We start from the raw sequence: 10,000 nt of genomic DNA, 5'->3' as shown, positions 1-10,000 counted from the left end.
AGAGAGAGAGAGAGAGAGAGACCCTCCAAGTTCCCCCGGGGGTGGGGTCTCAGCTCTTATTGTGAGTGGGTGGGAGAGGGTGGGGGTGAAGTGTGAGGGCGACATGGCTCTTGAAACTGAGATGTCTCAGAGTCCGCTGCGCAGCGCCCACAGAGACCCACAGGTGTCAGTGTTTCCTCCTTTAAACTCTATGACCCCCAGTGTATTACCTGAGTTTAATGTAGTTTCAGTGGATTTTGGCCCTTTACTGAGGTCTTTGGAGATAGCTGTAAATGTACAGTTCCACCTTAAACAGTGACGCAATTACATTCTGTCTCCTGCAGCTACTGCAACATTTAAGGTGGAACTGAAAAGTTCAAAGAGAATCTGAACTCAATGCTCAACAGCGTTTCACATCTACAGAGTGAGTCTGTTAATACAGAAGGTGTTCTGTAACAGTGTGTGTGTGTGTGTGCTCTAAGCTGTGTATAAGTGCATTAGGGTTATGTTTAGGAGTTTCCCATGTGTCTGGTGTTGGCAGATCCCAACAGTCTGAAGGAAAAGGGCAAACCCTGGATCCACCCCCCGCTTTCACACCTCCACCCTTTACACCGCCTCACCCCCACAACAGGAACCTCACCTAATGTAACATGTACAGTTATTAAACACACCTTCTTTATTGAACATATTTAATCCCTTGTTGTTTCAGAGGTTTTTCTGAGTGAGTTCTGCTGCTTTAATCTGCCCCCCCCCCCCCCCCCCCCCCCCAGGGACACAGAGCCTCTCCCTCATCACATCAAAGCAGCATCCAGTCGCATCCGACCACAGGCCGTGCGGACGCATTATTATCATCATCACCAGCCATAACATTAGGAACAGCAGCAGACACTCTCACTAACACTAATGATCTGTAATAAATTATGCTCCTCCTACAGTCCTCGTACGAGGACAGCCATTGGCTCAGGAGCAGCTGTACTCCACATTTTCACTGACTCACTGCTGAAATATCTGCATGAATTAGCTTTATGTAAATTAAAAGTAAATGAGGTACCAGTGGGCGGAGCTTGGTTTCTGGCACTGAAGCTGATTTATCAACTGCGCTCAGATCTCTGCTCACTTTCACATTGTATTAAATTTCAGAAATCACCTTTCAGCTCTAACACGGAGAGCGAGAGAGAGAGAGAGAGAGAGAGAGAGAGATTAATAGAGCAGTGATGCTCTGAAGAAGTTGCACATGAGTGTAAGGTCTCCGTGCCCAGTGCCCAGCGTAGGCTCAATGGGTAAAGCTCCTCCAGTGTTCATGAAATCTTCCCAGAAAAGCAGAGACAGCGCCTCCTGGTAAAGGTGTGAATGTTATAAAACCTGGAGAGTAACGAGCTTCACCACTCACCTGAACAGAAAAATAATCCCCCTCATAAAGAGCAGATTCCTGGAGCTGGTTCAGAGGAGATTAGGTTTATTTTGGGCGGTGAACTGGTCTGTGGTCGTCTCGGCCCAGTGCCGTAACGCTGAGCTCTCTCAGAAACAGGGGCTGGGAAATGGGGAGTTTATTCTGGGAGCTGCTAATCTACTGCAGATTAAGCTCACAACACAGGCTACAGAGCAGAATATTCACCACAGCTCACCGTTTACACCTCACACACAAACACACCCAAGGAGAACTAACGGTTATCATCGGGTCAGAAAACATCTCGACTAAAGTCAGGTATGCTAGGGTTTCTCTTTCTCTGCTCACGGCAGAGAAACGCCATCTGGAGGTTTTTAGACAACGGAGAGACTCCAAACGCTGAAAAGCCCCAACCGAGATGAGGATGTTGCTCTATTCCTGCTCCATAGGGGGTCACACTGACTTATTTCTGCTGTTACAGCTACATTACTTAAGGTGGAACTGACTCTAAACTCAGGAGAGCGCTAACTGCATGAAAGTAAACACAGAGCGAAAGTGCTACAAAACACACCGCTCCAACCTAAAAAATACAGTCGCTTCTTACTCACACACACCGCTCCACCTTAAAGGATACAGTTGGTTCTTACTCACACACACCGCTCCACCTTAAAAGATACAGTCGCTTCTTACTCACACACACCGCTCCACATTAAAAGATACAGTTGCTTCTTACTCACACACACTGTTCCACCTTAAAAGATACAGTCGCTTCTTACTCACACACACCGCTCCACCTTAAAAGATACAGTCGCTTCTTACTCACACACACCGCTCCACCTTAAGAGATACAGTCGCTTCTTACTCACACACCGCTCCACCTTAAAAGATACAGTTGTTCTTTTTCACACACACCACTCCACCTTAAAAGATACAGTTGCTTCTTACTCACACACACTGTTCCACCTTAAAAGATACAGTCGCTTCTTACTCACACACACCGCTCCACCTTAAAAGATACAGTCGCTTCTTACTCACACACAGCGCTCTGTATCTCCATGTCTGTGGATGGTTTTATTAACTACATCATTAAACCCAGTGCTGTCCTTCACACTGTGTGTAAATCTCATGAAGAACGAACCAATAGAAACACTCCAAAATGACTCTGAATGTTATCTTTAACTCACTTCCACTGAAAGGTGAGGTTTCTTCTGTAAAGTTACTGGGAGATACGTGTTTTTCCACAGCGATGATCATCTGCGGCTAATGAACAGCTGTTGGATTAAAGCTGATCAGAGTATTGATGATTAAGGATAAAGTATCGATGAGGATAAGCCCCGCCCCCTGGACTTTGTGTCCACTCTAATACGGCAGGTTTATTCCTGTCCGGGTTGTGGCTGTAAATAGCGGTGCAGTAATTGGTTAAAGGGATTGAAGGAGACACGCTGGAGTCTAAATGAAGAGGTAAAGCCTGGGGGGGGGTGGCAGGGGTCCGCTATAAAACCCCACACACACACACACTCCCCGAGCACAGAGGAGTCACACACCGCAGGAGCTTCCTCACACAGGTGAGCATCTTCATTTAAATATGCTAATCAGGACTCAGGTGTTTAACTCTTTGTGCACAATCAGAGAAACGGCGGTGGTGGATGGAGTGTGTGTGGTGGGTAACAGGGCAGTGTTCAGATCACAGAGCGCTACAGCAGTAAGAGTCTTTAGGCCAGAGTCGGGACACTGTAGGGTCCTCGGGCTCGGTGACACGGCTGGATTAGAGCACTGACTAAAACAACATGTGCATCACAGAGGGGTTTGTGTGTGTTATGAAAATGCCAGTCTACTGATAGTGAAGAGAGGGAGAGAGAGAGAGAGAGAGAGAATGAGGTATGGACCACTCCCTTGCCTCTGGATCATTCCGAGTTGCTGACAGATCAGTGGACGAAGCACTGTGGGATGTTCTGGAGTCAGTGTTTGGTACAGAACCTTTTCTGCGATGCTCTGAAAAGTGGCTCGTCGCTGTCGGATCAGAACTTTGAGTGTTTCAGCATCGCATTAAAATCAAACACTGCCTCGAGTCTCGAGACGAGACAGAAACAGATCAGAGGCAAATAAAAATAGAGCTCTGTGTCTGCGCTTTATACTTTTACTGCAAAGTTCAGTGCCTCAGAGCAAAAGTAAAGACGACAGGAATGAAGAAATCCACAAGAGAGAGAGAGAGACAGAATAAAAGATAGAGAATGAAAGACAGACAGATGAGACACAGAAAGAGAGACAGAATATAAATATAAAAGTATAGAATTGTACAGGATCATTATTAATCTCCTCAAACAGGTTTTAGATTCATTTTATTCTGAAAACAAACTAATACAAAAATTACCAGCAGCTACGAGAGATAAAATAATGAGTATGAGCCTGATATACAATGATTAAATGCTGAAAATGTTGACACTGTGTTGGATTAAAGTTAGTTACTAAACTTATTCATAAAGAAGAACAAAAAGAACCTAATGAAGGAATAATCAGTAAATTAAACTGTGAATGAAAAAGCGCTAAAATGTGGCATTTTGTCTAAAATTCTGTTTCGTCGCCGGGGGCCGCCCAGAAAATGCTGTGAAACACACTAATGGACCTCCAACTTTGCCCTCAGCCACCAGCCGTGGCCCGATGTCTCCTCGCTCTCGGGGAGAAAGAAGAGACTGAAAAGAAACAGAGTTTTATTAAACGTTTTCTGAGAGAGTTTATTTTCCAAAGGTTTGCTCTGAGCTGAACACATTAGCATTAGTTACACAACAGAGCTCAGCGCTCCTGTGAGTATTTGTGGATTTCACAAGGGGCTATAAATGAAACCGAACACGAACACAGCGCTAACACCATGTACCAAGAGGAGCTTCAGCACATGTAGCATGGAGTAAGCACAGTTAGCACCATTAGCATGGAGTTAGCACCATTAGCAGGGTTAGCATGATGTTAGCAGTATTAGCAGCAAGATTAACTCTCTCAGTAAAATAAGAAGTTTTAATCTCATTAGAGCAGATGTACTCCCGTCTCTCACAAAGTTAAAACCTCTTAAGTCCCGACCTCTGCCCCGTGGTCACCAACAGATCACTCTGACACTTTTAATTAGATTTTAACTCTTTTATTTTCATCCTGTTTTCTCTGTTGCAGGTGAACAACCGTCCGCTGTGAACAATGGCAAAGTAAGTGCTTTAAACATTTTAAAAACTAAACTTCCCTGATTTTAAACCTTATATAAATTAAAATATAACCAAGAGCGCCTCCCACGGGTCCAAAGACATTATTCCTCTTTTACGTCTTCTCACCTTGGCTCTCATCTGTAGGAATTCATAACACCAACTACTCCTCACTAAGCGTAAAAGTACATAGTGCATATCTCAGTCTGTTTGAGTTTATGGATCAGTACCAGATCAACATCAGAAAGTCGGTTCTATATTATATTAGTTATAAAACACCGGCTCGGATCCAATGACGACGGATAAAATCGTGTCCCGTTTCACACAGAAACGCGCCTGATTTCTTATGTGTGCTGAGTGTAGGCCCAGCCTTTCTGGGTCAGAGTCTTTACAGCAGCGCCGCTCGTGTTTAATAAACAGAGTGTGTTTCAGTTCCTCCTCCGCACATAAACACAGACAGAACACACTCTTTATTAAAGTCGTCCTCTCGTCCAAACACAGGAGCATCACACAAACACCGTAACAAACACCTCCGTCTGTCCATCCTCTCTAAATAACACACACACACACACACACACTGAGAGCAGGGGATTAAAGGGCAGTGGAGGTGAAGACTCAGCTTTAAACGACTTACAACAGCAACAACATTTCAGGGTCAAAAAGGTCAAAAAACACGTTCTTTCAGCTCTCACACACACACACACACAAACACACACACAGAGCAGAGGGCAGCCATCCCTGCCCTGGAGAGCATTTGGGGGCCCCTTGGCCGTGGATGTCTCTGGGAATTGAACAACCTTCTGGTACCAAGCCCAGTCTCTAACCATTAGGCCACGGCTACCCTTCTTTAAAAGCTCTGTCTGTGTAAACTATCTCATGGATGGTGTGTTTTCTTCATTCTGCGTTTGTTCTGTGCAGAGTTTTCAAGAAAACCAGCGGCAGCAGCCAGGTGAGCCCCCCGTACACACACACACACACACACACACACAGCGTTTAACACTCAAAGCACAGAGAATGTGATTAAACAATAACATCTCACTATGATCTCTCTCTCTCTCTCTCTCTCCCCCCCCCCTCTCTCTCTCCTCTCTCCCCCCCCCCCCCCCCCCCCCCCCACCCCCCCCCCCCCCCCCCCCCCCCCCCCCCCCCCCCCCCCCCCACCCCCCCCCCCTCTCCCCCTCCTCCTCTCTCCCCCTCTCTCTCCCCCCCCTCTCTCTCTTCTCTCTCTCTCTCTCTCTCTCCCCTCTCTCCCCCCCTCTCTCTCTCCTCCCCCCCCCCTCTCTCTCTCCCCCTCTCTCTCTCTCCCCCCCTCTCTCTCTCCCCTCTCTCTCTCTCCCCCTCTCTCTCTCTAGCTGACTCTGTTATTGGGGAAGAGAGACTATGTGGATCACGTGGACAAAGTGGACATTGTTGGTGAGGGACATTCTCCTGTCACAGAGATAAATAAATATAAGAGATCACTAGGAGTCTGCTGTAATGACTGTAGTGCTCTGTAGGTGGTGCTAATGTGTCATATACAACCACGAGTGTGTAACAGAACTCAAATATCACATTACTTTCTAAACATTTTAAACATGCGTGTGTGTGTGTGTCCGTGTGTGTGTGTGTGTGTTTCAGAGGGAGTGGTGAAGATTGACCCCAGTGAGCTCGGTGACAGAAAAGGTTTTTAAACTCTTCCTTCCTCTAAGTTTATATTTATTAAATTTATTAAGTGTCTCTGAGGTTAATAAGGTCCATCTGTGGTTTCTGTCTCGCTGTGTGTGTGTGTGTGTGTGTGTGTGTTCTGGGCTCAGTGTGGGTACAGCTGTGCTGTGCGTTCCGTTATGGCCGAGACGATCTGGACGTTATCGGACTTTCCTACAGGAAGGACATCTGGATCCATCACATCCAGCTCTACCCCGACGCCGGATACAAGCCGGCGCTGTCTGAGATGCACGAAACTCTGCTGAAGAAATCCGGAGAACAGAGCTACCCCTTCACATTCAACGTAGGGCTGCTCTCCCCCACCTTCAACACACACATTCATTATTTACTGTATGCAAATGAGCATCCTCTGTTTATTTCTGTCTAAAGATTCCCACCAACCTGCCGTGTTCAGTCACCCTGCAGCCGGGACCCGACGACAAGGGCAAGGTCTGTTCACACAGCACTCACATCCTGATCCAGATTCACATCCAGATCCAGATCCAGATCCAGATTCACATTCACATCCAGATTCACATCCAGATCCAGATTCACATTCACATCCAGATCTACATCCAGATCCAGATTCACATTCAGATCCAGATTCACATCCAGATCCAGATTCACATTCACATTCAGATCCAGATTCACATTCAGATCCAGATTCACATTCAGATCCAGATTCACATTCACATCCAGATTCAGATCCAGATTCACATTCAGATCCAGATTCACATTCAGATCCTGATCCACATCTAGATCCAGATTCACACTCAGATCCAGAGCCACATTCAGGTCCAGATTCACATTTAGAACCACATTCAGATTCAGATCCACATTTAAATCCACATTTAGATCCAGATCCACATTCAGACTGAGTTTAGATTAAGTTTTAAACTGAAATGTAGCTTTATTTTTAGTTTGGTGTTGTGTGTTGCTCACACTGTTGTGTTGTGTTGTGTGTTGCTAACACTTGTGTTGTGTGTTGCTAACACTGCTGTGTTGTGTTGTGCTAACACTGCTGTGTTGTGTTGTGCTAACACTGCTGTGTTGTGTTGTGCGTTGCTAACACTGCTGTGTTGTGTTGTGTGTTGCTAACACTGCTGTGTTGTGTGTTGCTAACACTGCTGTGTTGTGTGTTGCTTACACTGCTGTGTTGTGTGTTGCTCACACTGTTGTTTGTTGTGTGTTGCTTACACTGTTGTGTGTTGTGTTGTGTTGCTCACACTGGTGTGTTGTGTTGTGTTGTAGCCGTGCGGAGTGGACTTTGAGGTGAAGACGTATCTGGCGAAAGTAGCTGAGGATCCTGAGGAGAAAATCGAGAAAAAGTGAGTGTTTGATTTTGTCTGTGACGGTGTGTGAACACATGAACATCGGGAGATGTTTCCTGTCTGAACGCTGTGTTTGTGTCAGGGACACGGCTCGTCTCGTCATCCGTAAGATCCTGTACGCTCCCGACAACACGGGCTCGGGACAGAAGGCGGAGATCTGCAAAAACTTCATGATGTCGGACAAACCCGTCCTTCTGGAGGTGTCTCTGGACAAAGAGGTGAGGAAACGACAAACAAACACAATCATTTGTGAAAGCGAGACTCTGCTGAACGGGTTGTGACGGGTTTAATGTTTTGCTGCCGACAGATTTATTACCACGGAGACGTCATTCCTGTGAAAGTGAAGGTGAAGAACGAGTCCAACAAAGTGGTGAAGAAGATCAAAATCACAGGTGAGTGTCGGCTCGGTGTCGGTGACTCGGAGACGCTGGGGTTGGCTCGTGTGGTGAAAGGGCTCCTGGGGGATTTAAAGATGTATATGTAAATACAGCCAGCGTCCCGGCCACTGGGGGGCGCACCTGCTCGTGGTGCTGTCCCAAACCTGATGGATTAGAAATTAATTTGGTTTTAACAGCTGTATTGTATCAGGTACAAATGAGTTTAAAGTGTGTGTATGTGTGTGTGTGTGTGTGTAGTGTGTGTGTGTGTGGTGTATATCTGTGATTTAGAACTCACACTCTCTCCTCTCTTTAATCATTGTACAGTGACTGTGTTCAGATTGTTGGTACACCTAATAATTATCGTCTGTGGCGCCCCCTGGTGGAAGCCGCTGGAATATAATGTTTTCTTGCCGTTGTTTTGCCAGTTGACCAGACCACAGACGTGATCCTGTACTCTGCTGATAAATACACCAAGAACGTTCTGACAGAAGAGTTCTCGTGAGTAAACCTCTGTGTTCCTCAGTGAGATCTGAGACCTGTCCTCCACCCTGAGAGTTGTGATGTCACTAACCGGAGCGGTGTGTTTTTTAGTGAGACGGTGGAGGCGAACTCCTCATTCGAGAAGACTCTGGAGATCACTCCCGTTCTGGCCAACAACAAGGAGAAACGAGGACTGGCTCTGGACGGACGGCTGAAGGAGGAGGACACTAACCTCGCCTCCACCACTGTGTGAGGAACACACCTTTAATCCTCACTCACACACTGCCACACACCCACACTCCGGGCCCTGGGCAGTGGAACCGTGGAACCATGTTCTCCTGAGAGATGGCGCTCCATCCGTTCCTGGTCCAGAACCGTGTTCTGCTGATAATCATCTAGCAGTAGATCTCCATCAAAGCCTCACACACTTAACTACATTACACTGTGTGTGTGTGTGTATTGTGTATGAGCATGCGTGTGTGTGTGTATTGTGTATAAGCGTGTGTGTGTGTGTGTGTGTATTGTGTATGAGCATGTGTGTGTGTGTGTGTGTATTGTGTATGAGCATGTGTGTGTGTGTGTGTGTATTGTGTATGAGCATGTGTGTGTGTGTGTGTGTGTATTGTGTATGAGCATGCGTGTGTGTGTATTGTGTATGAGCATGCGTGTGTGTGTGTGTGTATTGTGTATGAGCATGCGTGTGTGTGTGTATTGTGTATGAGCATGCGTGTGTGTGTGTATTGTGTATGAGCATGCGTGTGTGTGTGTGTATTGTGTATAAGCGTGTGTGTGTGTATTGTGTATGAGCATGCGCATGTGTGTGTGTAGTGTGTATGAGCATGCGTGTGTGTGTGTGTGTGTGTATGAGCATGCGTGTGTGTGTGTGTGTGTGTGTATGAGCATGCGTGTGTGTGTGTGTGTGTGTGTGTATGAGCATGCGTGTGTGTGTGTGTGTGTGTGTGTGTGTATGAGCATGTGTGTGTGTATTGTGTGTGTGTGTAAAGCTGCTGTTTTTCCTCTCTCCAGTCTGAGGCCTGGAATGGATAAAGAAGTCCTGGGAATTATGGTGACTTATAAAATCAAAGTGAACCTGATGGTGTCGGGCGGAGGGTGAGACTCCTTTTCTCCTCAAAATCTGCAGGAAATTACACTGTCCTCCTCACTGTCCTCCTTACTGTCCTCCTCACTGTCCTCCTCACTGTCCTCACTGTCCTCCACACTGTCCTCCACACTGTCCTCCAGACTGTCCTCCACACTCTCCTCACTGTCCTCCACACTGTCCTCCACACTGTCCTCCTCACTGTCCTCCACAATGTCCTCCACACTGTCCTCACTCATTAATATTAATGAGGGTTTATTTCTCTTTCAGGCTCCTGGGAGGCCTCACTGCCAGGTGAACATTTAGTTACAATTCTCCACAATACACAGTACACTCCTCCTTTACGGCTCTGTTTAACTGTCTCTCTCTCTCTCTCTCTCTGTAGTGATGTAACGGCCGAGTTGCCTCTGACTCTGATGCATCCCAAACCCACAGGTACAGAGCACGGTTGTCTGTGAATCCTTCAGTGTCAGTGT

General features: G+C 46.6%; 1 protein-coding gene across 1 annotated transcript in view; it reads left to right on the top strand.

Annotated features, from left to right (window-relative positions):
- The first annotated feature begins 2,737 nt into the window (after positions 1-2,737).
- The window catches only part of arr3a (arrestin 3a, retinal (X-arrestin)), a 7,826-nt gene continuing 563 nt past the window's right edge, over positions 2,738-10,000 (top strand). Inside the window, exons 1-15 of the mRNA XM_066650573.1 lie at positions 2,738-2,931; positions 4,526-4,557; positions 5,470-5,500; positions 5,904-5,964; positions 6,169-6,213; positions 6,345-6,538; positions 6,625-6,684; positions 7,486-7,562; positions 7,648-7,783; positions 7,873-7,957; positions 8,371-8,443; positions 8,537-8,674; positions 9,452-9,535; positions 9,795-9,818; positions 9,910-9,959. Coding sequence (XP_066506670.1) covers positions 4,550-4,557; positions 5,470-5,500; positions 5,904-5,964; positions 6,169-6,213; positions 6,345-6,538; positions 6,625-6,684; positions 7,486-7,562; positions 7,648-7,783; positions 7,873-7,957; positions 8,371-8,443; positions 8,537-8,674; positions 9,452-9,535; positions 9,795-9,818; positions 9,910-9,959 — 1,066 coding nt within the window. The 5' untranslated portion in view covers positions 2,738-2,931; positions 4,526-4,549. The remainder of the gene's footprint in view (positions 2,932-4,525; positions 4,558-5,469; positions 5,501-5,903; positions 5,965-6,168; positions 6,214-6,344; positions 6,539-6,624; positions 6,685-7,485; positions 7,563-7,647; positions 7,784-7,872; positions 7,958-8,370; positions 8,444-8,536; positions 8,675-9,451; positions 9,536-9,794; positions 9,819-9,909; positions 9,960-10,000) is intronic.

Source organism: Hoplias malabaricus, chromosome 18 (assembly GCF_029633855.1).
Source record: "Hoplias malabaricus isolate fHopMal1 chromosome 18, fHopMal1.hap1, whole genome shotgun sequence".
Classification (NCBI taxonomy): Eukaryota; Metazoa; Chordata; class Actinopteri; order Characiformes; family Erythrinidae; genus Hoplias; species Hoplias malabaricus.
This window is presented reverse-complemented; position numbering and strand designations above follow the sequence as displayed.